We start from the raw sequence: 15,850 nt of genomic DNA on the forward strand, positions 1-15,850 counted from the left end.
GCCTTCCATCCTTCCGAGGTGGGTAAAATGAGGACCCAGATTGTGGGGGCAATAGCCTAGCTCTGTTAAAAAGTGCTATTGCTAGCATGTTGTCTCAAAATGGGTGAACAGTGCAGTCAGGCGGTAGGGAAAGCAAGTAGGATGCTTGGCTGCAAAGCTAGAGGTATAACAAGCAGGAAGAGGGAAATTATGATCCCGCTATATAGAATGCTGGTGAGATCACATTTGGAATACTGTGTTCAGTTCTGGAGACCTCACCTACAAAAAGATATTGACAAAATTGAAAGGGTCCAAAGATGGGCTACAAGAATGGTGGAAGGTCTTAAGCATAAAACGTATCAGGAAAGACTTAATGAACTCAATCTGTATAGTCTGGAGGACAGAAGGAAAAGGGGGGACATGATCAAAACATTTAAATATGTTAAAGGGTTAAATAAGGTCCAGGAGGGAAGTGTTTTTAATAGGAAAGTGAACACAAGAACAAGGGGACACAATCTGAAGTTAGTTGGGGGAAAGATCAAAAGCAACATGAGAAAATATTATTTTACTGAAAGAGTAGTAGATCCTTGGAACAAACTTCCAGCAGACGTGGTAGATAAAACCACAGTAACTGAATTTAAACATGCCTGGGATAAACATATATCCATCCTAAGATAAAATACAGGAAATAGTATAAGGGCAGACTAGATGGACCATGAGGTCTTTTTCTGCCATCAGTCTTCTATGTTTCTATGTTGTAAGCCGACCTGAGTCTAAGGAGAAGGGCAGCATAAAAATCAAGTAAGTAAGTAAGTAAGTAAGTAAGTAAGTAAGTAAGTAAGTAAGTAAGTAAGTAAGTAAGTAAGTAAGTAAGTAAGTAAGTAAGTAAGTAAATACATAAATACATAAATAAATAACCAATAAAAGCATATGGCATGAAAATAAAAGTGTGAACGAAGGAGGGCACTGCTTGATTGAAACAATGTGTAGGGAATAGGGAAATTGTTCTGTTTTGAACCTGAAATAAATGTGGCATTTACTGCAAGAAAACAAAATGCTCAGAAAACACCAAGAACATCTCTTTTCAACCCTGAGCTGCAAACATTCTCCTTCATTGATTCCAGTGATTTCTTAAACTATTTGTGGGGAAGGTGTCAGTTACTGTTTGGCACAAGTGACTCCCGGACTACTATAACTCTGAGTTTTTCCTCTGCTTTAAGTTAGATCAAAGACATTGTTATATAAGAATATATATAAAGTGTTTAAACAAACAAACAAATAGCAAAAAATTTCATAGATTTTGTTAAGACACAGATTTTGTTAAGGGTTTTAATGCATTAGGATGGTGGTCTTTTAATATATTATTGGACTAGCATAATCACCGTTTCCACCTACCTTTGCATCTGCCCCCTCCCTTTATTCTTATTTAAATCCTGTGTCAGTTTAACCCAGAGGTCCCCAGCCTGTGGGCCATGAGGGATTTGCAACTTGGGCGGTGGAAAAAGGCCAGTGAGTGTACATGCGCATTCTTACTTGTGTAAGCAGCAGGCGTGCATGCGCATGCTCCATTTGCGTGAGTGTAAGCATCCCACGCTCACTTGCCGGCTGCCTGCATGAACTATCCCATCCCCCTCACTGGTCTGCAAAGCATTGGGGGACTCTGGTTTAACCCATAGTTTTTCAGTCTTGGCAAATTTGAAAGGTGTAGAGGTGGACTCACCGAATTCACCCAGAGTTGAAGTCCATACATCTTACAGTTGCCAAGTTTGAAAGATACAGCGTTAACCATATGTGATGAATTGAGGTGTAATTAACAAAAGCTTTTACCTTTTAAAAGCCATTGTTAGTTGCTAGGTGCTACCAGACCCTTTTATATTTCATAGGACAGTGATGGGAAACCTTTTTTTCCTCGGGTGCTGAACATGCGTGCACATACGAGTGCCCACACACATAATTCAATGCTTGGGAAGAGCGAAAACCGCTTCCCCCGCTTCCAAGAGGCCCTCTGGAGGCTGGAAATGGCCTGTTTCCCAATTTCTGGTGGGCCCAGTAGGCTTGTATTTTGCCTTCCCAGGCTCCAAAGACTTCCCAGGAGCTGGGGGAGGGTAAAAACGTCTTCCATCCCCCCAGGAGGCTCTCTGGAAGCCAAAAACACCCTCCCAGAGCCTCTGTGTGAGCCAAAAATCAGCTGGCTGGCACATAGATGCATGCTAGGGCAACAGCTTGTGTGCCAGCAGATATGGCTCCACGTGCCACCTGTGGCACCCGTGCCATAGGTTCACCATCACTGTCATAGGGTATCTAGCTTGGGCTAAATCAGTGCTTCTCAAATAGTGGGGTGGGCCCCCAAAGGGTGTGTGCAGAGCAATCCCAGGAAGGCATGTGTGATCCCGGGGAACATGCGTGGTCTCTCTCAATTGATTTTCCCAGACTTAGAGTGTTTTCCCAGTAGCATGCTGCTTCGAGCCCGGAAGAGAAGGCGGCCAGGTGGGCTGGGCAGATGCATGGGTTCTTGTTATTCTTGACGGTAGCCTTGAACTCCACTTTGTCCAGTGTGACTTACTCCCAGGTAAGTGGATAGATCAGCTTTCGCCAGCCAATAGTTTGCTTGCAGCTTATAATTGCAGTATACAAGCCATCAAAAATATAACAGGAAGTAAATGCAACACTGACCAATTGAGATGAATGCTAGAGAGGAATAAAGCTGCATACAAGACTGACATAACACCTGTAACAGAGTAGGCGTGCGCAGTACCTCTTTTTTTTTTGTCCCAGGAGGCTTCAGGGAGGCCTGTAGGCCCAAAATGGGGCCCAGGGGAGTTTATGCACACATGTGCGGGGCGCATTCTATGGGAATGCACGCATGCGCTGCCCTACATGTGTGCACGCTTTTGGCACACGAGGACAAAAAGGTTTGCCATCGCTGGCATAGCTGATCATTATGAAATGTTATAATGGATCCCAGCGGAGGGAAACAAATATGGCATTATGTACATTTCCCCCCAATGTTCTTATTGTCATTTTCAAGGTCAAGATAGGCTGTATCAATGCATTTATGTGCGCCTACTCTGGAAACCTTTCTTTTGTGTTTCTTGCTTTCCTTCATTGAAAAGCCAACATTCCCCTCTCCACCACTACTACTGCGAATTATCACAAGTTTCCACGGTATTGTGTATTATTGCTACGTGGCTAGTCTTGCAGTGTGGATGCTGCCTGAGTTTTAAGATGACACAGTCCTTTTACAATACAACAAAATGAGCACAAGATATTTTTTCCCCTCTGTTCCACTTTTTTTTCCTGTTGAATGGCTGCATACAAAGCCAATCATATAGTACAATTACACCCAATATTTATAGAAAGAGAGGTACTGGAACACCTGCAAGATAATTTATTCCAAACTGGGAATCTCAACAAGACTTTCTAAATTCTCCTTAATTATTCGGTGTTCTTTTTATTAATACACAGACAGATGTCTGCAGTGCATTTTAAGATGGATTTTGTTAGGCCCTTGTTTACTTTAGGAGTCATTTAACAGCTCATTAAAAAGATGTAATTGAGGAGCCCATGATAATTCATGATGTGTAGAGAAAATTATTTATAGCATCTTCTCTTTGCACTTCCTTTTAAGTTGTCTCTCTCCTACTGCTTCCACAAATTTACTTATAATAATTATGCACTTCCATTTGCAAACATAAATTTAAATTTATCACAGATGTACGCAGATAAGTGTATGCAGTTTAATTTATTTGTGTATGTACATACAGATCCACGTGCCCATTCATTACATTGTACTTATGATGTACAAGATGTGACCTTCAGATGTAGGCTCTTACAAATATACAGTAATTAGTTAAATATACATGTAAAAAACTAAACTAAAAATTGCAAAATAATAAAACAGGTAACAGTCCCCTGGCTACACTCTATTCAGAAAAATAAAAAAAAGTAATTAGTCTGTAATTGTAAGAATATAGTAATAATAATAATAATTTAATAATAATTTATTAGATTTGTATGACGACCCTCTCCGAAGACTCAGGGCGGCTCACAACAATAATAATAACAACAACAACAGTGTTACAATGTAAACAAATCTAATATTAAAAAACATCTAAAAACCCCATCATTTAAAAACCATGCAACACACGCATACCATACATAAAACTATAAAACTATAGTTTTATGGTAATGAGCTTACCAAGCAGAAATCTTTTTATTTATTTATTGAATTTGTATGCTGCCCCTCTCCGCAGACTCGGGGTGGCTAACAACAGTAATAAAACAGCATATAATAATAATCCAATACTAAAAACAGTTAAAGACCCTTATTATAAAACCAAACATACATACAGATATACCATGCATAAAATTGTAAAGGCCTAGGGGGAAAGAGTATCTCAATTCCCCCATGTCTGGCGGCAGAGGTGGGTTTTAAGCAGTTTACGAAAGGCAAGGAGGGTGGAGGCAATTCTAATCTCTGGGGGGAGTTGGTTCCAGAGGGCTGGGGCCGCCACAGAGAAGGCTCTTCCCCTGGGTCCCGCCAAGCGACATTGTTTAGTTGACGGGACCCAAAGAAGACCCACTCTGTGGGACCTAACTAGTCGCTGGGATTCGTGCAGCAGAAGGCGGTCCCTGAGATAATCTGGTCCGGAGTAGAGAGTATTTTATAGTTTGAGGTAGATCAGCTTGGTAACAAAATGGAAAATTAAGAACAGGGTTATGGAATGGAGACACGTACTTGGAGAAAGGATATAGGCACTTCCCTCTTACCATCTTGATGGTGCAGTTCAGATCTAGAACAGACATGGTCACAACCCCACCCCTAACAAATTGTATGACACCATGATTGCAGACTGCAATTACAATATGCCTATATGTCACAGCCCACCCCCACCCCCACCCCGGGCCTACTTTTTTAATCTTTAGAAGAGAAATGCTACTTTCAACAACGCAGCTTCAACAATTTCAGTGTATTACAACATTGCCTTGTATTTACAGTAACCACCTGTTCTCACTATGCTCACTTATTAGTCAGAGGTCTGAAAAATGAATGGACAGTCAATTCTTGGGTTTCTATATAGTACTTGAAATAGAGGGATATGACCATACTTATAGTGTCATTATGCTTGATTAGATAAGCAAACAGCCTGAATTAATCTTGGGTACATTTTAAAAGGATTAAGAGATGGAAGCCTTATCATCTAGAACAGGGCTGTAAAACTTATTTATTTATTCATTCATCCATCCATCTATTTATTTATTCTAATTCTATGCCGACCAATCACAAAGGACTCAGGGCAGCTTACAATAATAATAGAAATAGATACAGAACAATAAAAAGAAGTCAAACATAATCTAAAACTATAAAATCCTGTATTAAAATAGACCTGCTGGCACTGGGAACGGTACGGACATCGGGGGGTAGTTGGTTCCATAGTTGGCACATGAGTCTGATTTATCATACACTGGCCACCCCAATGCCTGGCTTAGTGAAGGGGGAAAAGTCCTGCTATGTCATGTGATGCTGCTGTGATGACATGACTTTGACATTACTGATCTAAAATATCTTTTGGAATATTTGAGGATTAGCAGGGAGCAATATCATCTACTTTAGTTTTGCAATGCTAGAAGTTCTTTATTCTTTACAAGTTGTACACACAGTGAAACATTTATTTTACAAATATTTTGGCTAATGTAGAAAGCTAAATAAGGATGGTCTCTGATTAAAATTTAAATGTGAGATCATGTGGATAAGCCAGGATTTTAGGATGGATTGGGAATTTCAGAATACATTCTCAAAGAAAGTAATGTCAAACTCTTCCCATAGTTTTGCAAGAAATTGGTACTAGTACATCTATCACCCCAAATTTAATTTGAAGATTTTGATCCCTCTAAGGTCTCTGGCAGAAATATATAAATATAAAAGCTTAACTTTAATATTATTGTCTGATCGTTCAAGATTGGCTCAAAATATTCAATCACTTTATTTATAGTTCTGTAAGTGGAAAGCGAACTATAAATATAGGACTATACAGTTCTTTTGTAACAGTAAATATGTTGTTGCCTTTCTATTTTTTAAAGGTAGTAAACATAAACTAGTTCTATAGCTGTTGTATTTTGTTGCCTAGATGTAATTTTTCTGTTGGAGAAAACTTGCACAACTTATGTGTTATTATGTTTTCTGATTTAGTTTAATTGACTTAATACATTGTTAAAATATCTCCAAAAGCAATATGGTTACTCTGACTCCTCCATACTAAGTTGATCTTTACTTTTATCTTAAATGTGGTTTCTTATAGAACTAACTCCACCTAAATTACTTTCCATTTAACTGTATAATGCTAAGTGTCTGGTTCAAAATTATTTGTACAGCAGTAATTCTCGTTGTGTTGAGAAGTGTGCTTTTAGCAGACATTCCTTGGGGTCTCATTTGTTTGAATGAATGTGTACTTCTTTCTCTCGTAGTAACTTGTCATTTTCCAATGAAAATGGATTTCTGCTTGTTACTTTCTAAAATTATTGAGTATGTGATGTTGACTTGTTGAGGTTTTGGAACTTCTGAATATTGGATTTTGTTGCACTCAACCCTGGAAACCACTTCTGCATGAACATCAGTATTTGTAGCCGTGCTTTATGTGGTAATAAATTTTGACGTGTGAGAATGACATATGTGCAATATGTTGATATGAAATATCATTTAAGATCAATAAAAGCCTAATTGATATGATGCATCAATAAAGATACTGAACTCGGTGAAGCAAAAATTTGAAAAAGAAGAGGTAGGTCCTCAAATTGACAACATAAATCTACTGAGACATGGCTGAAGAAGTTTTTATTCACCTTTGCCTAACTTGCTTATCCTCCAGATGTGTTGGTCCATTATTCTCATTATTTCCTGCAGACAAGAAACTTGTAAAAGGCTGTTCGAATTAATATGCCATTATCACATTGCACTATCCACCACTTACACCACCTGGATCCAGGTTCTTTTGAATTCTGGCTAAATAATGGCACAGCTGTTCAGATTCTTATGTTTTCTTACTTATTAAATGTACCAGTTGTCGAAAAGGATATACAGTGGTACCTCTACCTAAGAACGCCTCTACTTACAAACTTTTCTAGATAAGAACTGGGTGTTCAAGATTTTTTTGCCTCTTAAGAACCATTTTCCACTTACAAACCTGAGCCTCTGAAATTGTAACTGGAAAAGGAGAAGCCTCCGTGGGGCCTCTCTAGGAATCTCCTGGGAGGAAATAGAGCCGGAAAAGGTGGGGAGAAGCCTCCGTGGGGCCTCTCTAGGAATCTCCTGGGAGGAAACAGAATCTCCACCCTCCCTGTGGTTTCCCCAGTTGCATGCATTATTTGTTTTTACATTGATTCCTATGTGGAAAATTGCTTCTTACAAACTTTTGTACTTAAGAACCTGGGCACGGAACGAATTAAGTTCATTAGTAGAGGTACCATTGTATGTGCTAGCTTTTGTAGTTTTACCTTTATTTAAGGTACACCTCAAAACCATGGCTCTCGATATCCATTTAATTTACATTTTTGTTCTGAAAAGTGTTGAAATGGAGAAGTCACTTTTTCCTTGCTCTTGCTTATCATATATTTTGTCTATAAATTGAATTAAAAGGCCTATTCATTCTTTTGTTAACTAAATTAAAAGTCCTGAGCTAGTAGAATGTTGTATTATAGATATCTAATTATAGATCAGTGTGCTGCTATTTAATTATCCAATATATAGTTCTAGTTGGGAAAATAACCCATTTGCAAAATGTTGTCACCCTTCTAGTGGATAGCAATGATCAGAATGGCATCAGTCGCAAATCTATAATTACTTCTTTTGCCCTTAGCCCAGAATTAAGAATCCTGTGAAACAATTCTTTGTGCGAGCCCAAGTATTCGACATCAACACTATTGAGATCCATGTGGAGCACAACCTTTGTTCAAAAATTGAACATTTCCATTATGCCTTTGCTGCTGTCTTTGATTGATAAAATCTGCTATAATCTTTTTGGGCCATTCCTTTTCATCTTCATTCATATACGGGTGAAACTCAAAAAATTAGACTATTGTGCAAAAGTTCATTTATTTCAGTAATGCAACTTAAAAGGTGAAATGTAATATGTGAGACAGATTCATTACATGCAAGGCAAAATAGTCCAAACCATGATTTGTCATAATTGTGATGATTATGGGGTACAGCTCACGAAAACCTCAAATCCACCATCTCAGAAAATTAGAATATTACATGCGATCAATAAAACAAAGATTGTACATAGAACAATTTTCTGTGATGGTGGATTTGGGGTTTTCATGAGCTGTACCCCATAATCATCACAATTATGACAAATCACGGCTTGAACTATTTTACCTGGCATGTAATGAGTCTTTCTATTAGGTTTCATCTTTTAAGTTGCATTACTGAATGAAATGAACTTTTGCCTGACAGTTTAATTTTTCGAGTTTCACCTTTATATGGTCCTGATATAGGAGCATTGTGATTTGGTTCAAGCCTGGACTATTCTCTTGCCTAGTTATAATTCTTCCTCGGTGTTTAAAATCCATTCCAAGGGCCGGGGTATCCTTGCTAAGTTATTTTTCTGCTTTCTTACTTAGAGAACTTTCATCTGTTTTGCCTCTAAAAACATTATTTTCCTCTGAAAAGAAAAATACCTGTGAGATCCATATCCAGATTCCATGAATGATATGGTTGTAAAAGCCAGCTTCTACCTACCAGCTCAAGGTTTAACGAGCTGTAGCACATAAGTACCACAATTTAAGTTGTAGCTGAATGGTGACCATTAATTCTTTCAAAATTTAACCAAATTGCTTAAGGCTCTAGGCTTTTTGTTTTTTTACAGCGTTAATTACTCCATAAAACAGTTAGCAATAAACAAACACACTGAGCCAGAATATACATTTTTACAATTAAAAAAATGCTTTGGGCAGTCTTCAGTGTGTGTATGTGTGTGTGTGTGTGTTTTAATAATATGCATGGGTCTGATAATGTTATATGAGCTCCATAAAGCTTCTTTCTCTGCATTTAATTTAAAAAGGAAAACAAATACATTCTTCCTTCCAGGTATCAGCAATGTTTTTATGGGGTAAATCTGTCCGGTCTCCGTAATGCAGCTGTAGATGAGTACTTCAGACAGCCCATTGTAGTAAGTTAATTGCTATTTTTCTTTTCTTTTTTAAAAAATGCTTTGTGTTTCTTTTGCATTATATTCCGAAGTCAGCCATTTTTTCCCCATCTGGGAACTTTCAAGATTTCCCAGAACATGTCCCTCAAAAAGACTCAGTCTTTCAAAGTTGTCACTGATTGATTGTCCTCGCTTTAGCAAAAGTTATTCTCATTTTGCTCTTTTACAGCTTACTAAAGTTAGCCTGTAACAGTGATGGCGAACCTTTTTTTCCTTGGGTGCCAAAAGAGCATGCACGCCTGCTATCGCGCATGCGAGAGTGCCCACACCCATAATTCAATGCCTGGGGAGTGCGAAAAAAGCTCCCCATGCCCCCCGGAGGCCCTCTGGAGGCCAGAAATGGCCTCTTTCCCAATTTCCGGTGGGCCCAGTAAGCTCATGTTTCGCCCTCCCCAGCCTGCAAAGACTTCCCTGGAGCTGGGGAAGGGTAAAAACGCCCTTCCCCCATCCCTGCGGACACTCTCTGGAAGCCAAAAGTGCCCTTCCAGAGCCTCCGTGTGAGCCAAAATTAGCTGGGCAACACACACATGCACTTTGGAGCTTAGCTAGGGCAAGGGCTTTTATGCCAGCAGATGTGGCTCCATGTGCCACCCGTGGCACCGTGCCATAGGTTTGTCATCACTGGCCTACAATATCCTGTCTGAGTCATTCATTACAATTAAAAGCAGCCTTTACCTTCTGTCCTTAACTCTTCCTACATTTTTCCTTTTTTGTATAGAACTAGTCCTCAGTTAACAAACACTTGGTCAATAACCATTTGAAGTCACAAGGATGCTCAACAGCTGATACAGGTGGTCCCCGACTTACAACAGTTCATGTTGTGACCATTCAAAGTTACAGCATCACTGAAAAAGAAATGATGTTTTACCATTTTTCACAGTTATGATCATTGCAGAATTCTCATGGTCACCATGATTTACATTCAGACCCTTGATAACTGGCTCACATGACGGTTGCAGTGTCCCAGTCGTTATGTAATCCCCTTTTGCGGCCTTCTGACAAGGAAAGCTAATGAGGGAATCAGATTTACTTAGCAACTGTGTTAAGAACTGAAGTGATTCACTTAGCAACCACGGCAAGAAAAATCGAAAAATGGGGCAAAACTCACATTAACAAACATCTCGTTCAGCAACATCAATTTTGGGCTGAGTTGTGGTTGTAAGTCGAGGACTACCTGTATTTAGATCAGCCTTCAAAGTTCTGGCCATCCTGGGGCCCAGATGGATCGTGAGTGATTTGCACTCATGACGGTTGCAAGATCCCGTTTCATGTGATCCCCACTTGCGATCCTTCCTGCTAGCTTCCCACAAAGTCAAGGTGGAAGTTTGTAAATCTCTTTGGTAAGTCCCTCATATTCCTGGAATCTTTTCCTGAGGGAGCCTGGCTATGAAGGGGTGAAATCTTCCGGTTTGCTTTGCACTACCATGCAGTGCTGAAAAAGGAGCATTTTGAAGCCAGCAGAGTCTGTAAAGATAAGTAGAACAGTGACAGGGAGGATCAGCTGTGCCCCACGGTTTAGGAAATCCTACCTTCTAGCTCATCTAGATAGCATGGCATGGCTGATCGTTGCGCAGGTGATCATCGGAAATACTAGTTCACACGAACAGTTTTTACTACCGGTTCAGGAAAACCGATCTGAACCAGTAGCATTTCACCTCTTGAGTATGAGAGCTTAGGGGTCTCATACATCATAATGCATGTGCATGTCTGGAACAATCCCCGACCCCAAATCCAGCCATTCCCCACGCCAATCCTTATGCACCTTCTCCGACCTTGCTGGCCTCCTTGCAAGCCAACTAGGACTTAACATTTCCTTACAGCCTTGCCTTGAACTTTGCTTATTGGAAGCTTGCAGGAAATTAAAAGGAGATCCTTGCTTTGATCACAATCTTAGTTTAATGGTGGCAGGGATTAACTCCTAAGTGATGCAGTCACATGATGTCCTGTTTCGCAACCATGTTGCTTAACAATGGAAATTCTGGCACCAATTACCATTGTAACCTGACGACTGTCTGTATTTCCAATCCAAAATGTCCAAAATAAGGAAAGAAACTGTATCCCATGAATAGTTGCTTAGTTTATGTCATTGTTGTTTTATTTTAACCATATTGCAAAATTTCCTTTGCCTCTGTTAATTTTTTTTTGTTACAGGCCCAGGCTTTAGCGGGAGTATTTGTGTTATTTGATTGCTTGAAAATATTCATCAATGGCAAATATTGCTAATTTTAAAAAATATGTAATTTATGATAATCTGATACAAAGTAGTGAAAAGTCTATAATTTATTGTTGAAATGAATTGAGAGGCTTTTATTTGGATAAGAAGAGTTTAGGTAGAACGTGTTTATGAAAATGATTTTTAAGTGAAAGGCATAACAGGTTAATTTATGAAAATGTATATTCTTTATTCACTATATTTTTTCCAAAAACAGGAGAAAAAAAAATCAAGTGGAATTATGTAGGAATGTCTGGAGCTCTGGAGCTGCTATTTGTGTCTTTACAATGAGCCAATTTCTATTATATAATAATAAATAGCTTTTGCCTCTTTTACACTTCAAGATTAATTTGACTGGTCCCAAAGTTTTACATGCTTGATAATTACCTGGATGGGTTATTATCTGGATGAGTGATTTGTAGGAAATATCAGAGCTGTAGGCTAGACTGGATTATTTTTTTAAAAATTGGCAGAAATAAATCACTTCCATGCTACAAAGAAAACAGAATGGACTTACCAAAGAAGAAAACAGGAACTTAGTTTGACTTGAAGGAGACTTAACATTTATTTTGGCTTGGCTTGGTGTTGGGTTGGTGATATATACAAGGAAGGAATTCTTAAGCTTACCTCCAATTTGTTTCTTACACAAGTGCACACTCACTAAAATGTTGCCTAACCCAATTACAGATTGTAAAAATCTCACTTGAAAATGCGAATATCTCATAAAACCTTGAGATTCTATCTTAAAATCTTACGAAAAATCATTTGAAAACATTGATTTCACAAGATTTCAACAAATTTATTTTTACATTTAACATTTGGATTTCATATGGAAGTTGTCAGATCTAGTTTTCAATCCCACTCTAGATCATGATATGTGTTCTTTCTTTTCCATTTTTATTTGCAGGACACATTTGACATTAGAATTTTGATGGCCCGGACTGTGAAATACACTGTCAGTTTTCTAGAAGCTGAAGAGGAAGATTTGCATAGGTAAGCATCTATCGTTCCATTTATCCTGTTCCATTTTAAACCACTATTTGTTGGCATAGTTTTCATTTTATTAGCAATATAGTCACTGTAGGGATACACTCAAAATCTGTAGTTCTTTCTTATCCTAGAGCAGTGGTTCTCAACCTGGGGGTCAGGACCCCCTTTAGGGGTCAAGCGACCATTTCACAGCAGTTGCCTAATGGGAAAAGCCAAATTTCCCACGGTGTTAGGAAGTAAATGTTCGATACTGGCACCTTGGAACTTATTTTTACAATCCGACCAATCAGGCATTGACAGTGGGGGTGTCCCTCTGACCTTCCTGCCAATCAGCTTAAAGCTCTGTTCCAAGAATTGGTGCTAGACTTATGGTTGGGAGCCACCAGAACATGAGGAACTGTATTAAGGGGTCGTGGCGTTAGAAAGATTGAGAACCACTGTCCTAGAGAGTAATGGGCTCTAGAAAGCAGGTTTTGTTAAGGCATCAGAAGTGATGTGCCGGTGCCTGGAGGCTGTTGGGGCCTGGATGTGTGTCAACAAACTCAAACTCAACCCAGACAAGACGGAGTGGCTGTGGGTCTTGCCTCCCAAGGACAATTCCATCTGTCCGTCCATTACCCTGGGGGGGAGAAACTACTTATCCCCTCAGAGAGGGTTCGCAACTTGGACGTCCTGCTCGATCCACAGCTGACATTGGAACATCATCTTTCGGCTGTGGCGAGGAAGGCGTTTGCCCAGGTTCGCCTGGTGCACCAGTTGCAGCCCTATTTGGACAGGGAGTCATTGCTCACAGTCGCTCATGCCCTCATCACTTCGAGGTTCGATTACTGCAATGCTCTCTACATGGAGCTACCTTTGAAAAGTGTTCGGAAACTTCAGATCGTGCAGAACGCAGCCGCGAGAGCCATTGTGGGGCTTGCAAGATTCGCCCACGTTTCTTCAACACTCCGTGGCCTGCACTGGCTGCCGATCAGTTTCCGGTCACAATTCAAAGTGTTGGTCATGACCTTTAAAGCCCTACATGGCATTGGACCAGAGTACCTCCGGAAACGCCTGCTACCACACGAATCCCAGCAACCGATAAGGCCCCACAGAGTTGGCCTTCTCCGGATCCTGTCGACTAAACAATGTCGTTTGGCGGGCCCCAGGGTAATAGCCTTCTCTGTGGCGGCCCCGGCCCTCTGGAACCAACTCCCCCCGGAGATTAGAACTGCACCCACCCTTCCTGTCTTTCGTAAACTACTCAAGACTCACTTATACCGCCAGGCATGGGGGAGTTGAGACACCTTTCTCCCAGGCTTTTTTATACTTTGTTTTATGTTTGGTATGAATGTGCTGTTTGGTTTTTTTAAGTAATGATAGGGTTTTATGTTTTTAATATTAGATTTGTTCCACTACTATATTGTTTTTATTACTGTTGTGAGCCGCCCCGAGTATTTGAAGAGGGGCGGCATACAAATCTAATAAATAATAATAATAAATAATAATAAATAATAATAATCAGGCTAAAAACTAGGAGAGCCTAAGTTCCAATCCTGCCTTAGACACAAAGCCAGCTGGGTGACCTTAGCCCTTTCTCTAAGCCCTAGGAAGGAGGCAATGGCCAACCACTGCTGAAAAACCTTGCCAAGAAAACTGCAGGGACCAGTCCAAACAGTCTCCAAGAATTGGACACAATTGAATGGAAGAAAGAAAAAGTGCTCTACTAGAATAACCACAGTATTATGGTTATTTAGAGTGGAAGGTAATTGAGTATAAAGTGACCCAACCCATGTGCATTGGCATTTTATCGTAGGTCATCCAATTTAGGCAGGTCTTAGATAATTGGATAAGAAAGGTTGTTTTTCTTTTCCTAAACTCTTATTACAAGACCAACACAAAATTTAGTCTTGTAATGCGAGTACAAATGAACATAGGAAATTTTTTTTGTCTGTGGGTATTGATGGCTTCAGCTGAAATAAATTAATTTTCTTTGCCTTTGGGCTCTAGTCATTTTTTAAAGGATTACATGCTTCTAAATTTAGTAAATATGCTCAGTAAATATTTAATCCAGAAAAGCTATTATTTTTGATACAGTTCCTTGGATGAAAATCTATTTAATTTGATTTTTAAATAGATGTTTTAAGGATGCCGAGCTTCATGACACGCTCATATTTTTAATTGCGGTTTTCTAATAATGTTAATCTTTTCTTATTTCCTTCTGCAGAGTGGAAATCCCTTTTGTATTTCAAATGATGCAATCTGGATTAATTCACGGCTTGGCATTTTGGTTTGATGTGGCATTTGTTGGCTCACTGTATGTATTTTTTTCCTTCTTTCCGACACTGATTGAGTTGGCCACATCAAAAATAAATATTAATTGAGGCTCTTTTAGAGCATGCGGTCAATCAAAAAGCAAATCACATCCTGAGTGGATTTAGGATGTCATCCATAAATTAGTACTTTATAAGACAGATGGGAGGGAAGGAAAGAATCCAAAATCCATGGCAATAAAAGAGACTAGGCATCTCGCTGCACCTTCAGGAGTGACCAATATTATAGTATGTCGTTTGGCGGGACCCGGAGGCAGAGCCTTCTCTGTGGCGGCTCCGACACTCTGGAATCAGCTCCTTCTAGAGATTAGAACTGCCCCCTCTCCTTGCCTTTCGTAAACTCCTTAAAACCCACCTCTGTCGTCAAGTGTGGGGGAATTGAAACATCTCCCCCTGCCTATGTAGTTTTTTGTGTATGATATGACTGTATGTATGTTTTTATTTATTGGGGTTTCTTGATTTTTTTAGACTTTTTAAATGTATTATTGTTATTTTAGATTCTAACTATTAGATTAGTCATTATATATTGTTTTTATCATTGCTGTAAGCCGCCCCGAGTCTACAGAGAGGGGCAGCATACAAATCTAAATAATAATAATAATAATAATAATAATAATAATAATAATAATAACAACAACAACAACAACAACAACAACATATAATTTTGTAAGCAAAAGATCCCATCATCAAAAGCTTATAACAACAACAACAACAACAACAACAACAACATATAATTTTGTAAGCAAAAGATCCCATCATCAAAAGCTTATACTCCAATGAACCTGGTCAGTCTTGAATATGTTACCAGATTCTAAGTCTATTTTGTCATTTTAGAGCAGGGGTCCCCAAGTCCAGTCCGTGGAACATTATCCGTCAGTGGTATGCCAGCAATCAGGCCACACAAACAAGGGAAGGCCCATCAGTGGGACATAGGCAGCATGCAAAACCGTGCCCCATCCGGTCTGCGGAAAAACCTTTCTCCATGAAACCGGTCCCTGGCAGTGTTCCCTCTAATTTTTTTGAGGGGTGGGTGGAAAAGTATAGTGTCTGAGCGGCAGTCCCTTCGGGACTGGGCGGCACAGAAATAATAAATAAACAAACAAACAAACAAAAAACCCACCCTGTTTTGCCTCAGAGAATTTCAAAATAAA

The 15,850-nt window shown here is 39.5% G+C and overlaps 1 protein-coding gene across 1 annotated transcript in view; it reads left to right on the top strand.

Moving 5' to 3' along the window:
• Positions 1–15,850, top strand: part of LOC139162347 (histone-arginine methyltransferase CARM1-like) — a 70,991-nt gene that overhangs the window by 51,351 nt on the left and 3,790 nt on the right. The window contains exons 8-10 of the mRNA XM_070742600.1: positions 9,065–9,146; positions 12,305–12,390; positions 14,594–14,683. Of these exons, the coding sequence (XP_070598701.1) occupies positions 9,065–9,146; positions 12,305–12,390; positions 14,594–14,683 (258 nt within the window). The remainder of the gene's footprint in view (positions 1–9,064; positions 9,147–12,304; positions 12,391–14,593; positions 14,684–15,850) is intronic.

Source organism: Erythrolamprus reginae, chromosome 2 (assembly GCF_031021105.1).
Source record: "Erythrolamprus reginae isolate rEryReg1 chromosome 2, rEryReg1.hap1, whole genome shotgun sequence".
Classification (NCBI taxonomy): domain Eukaryota; kingdom Metazoa; phylum Chordata; class Lepidosauria; order Squamata; family Dipsadidae; genus Erythrolamprus; species Erythrolamprus reginae.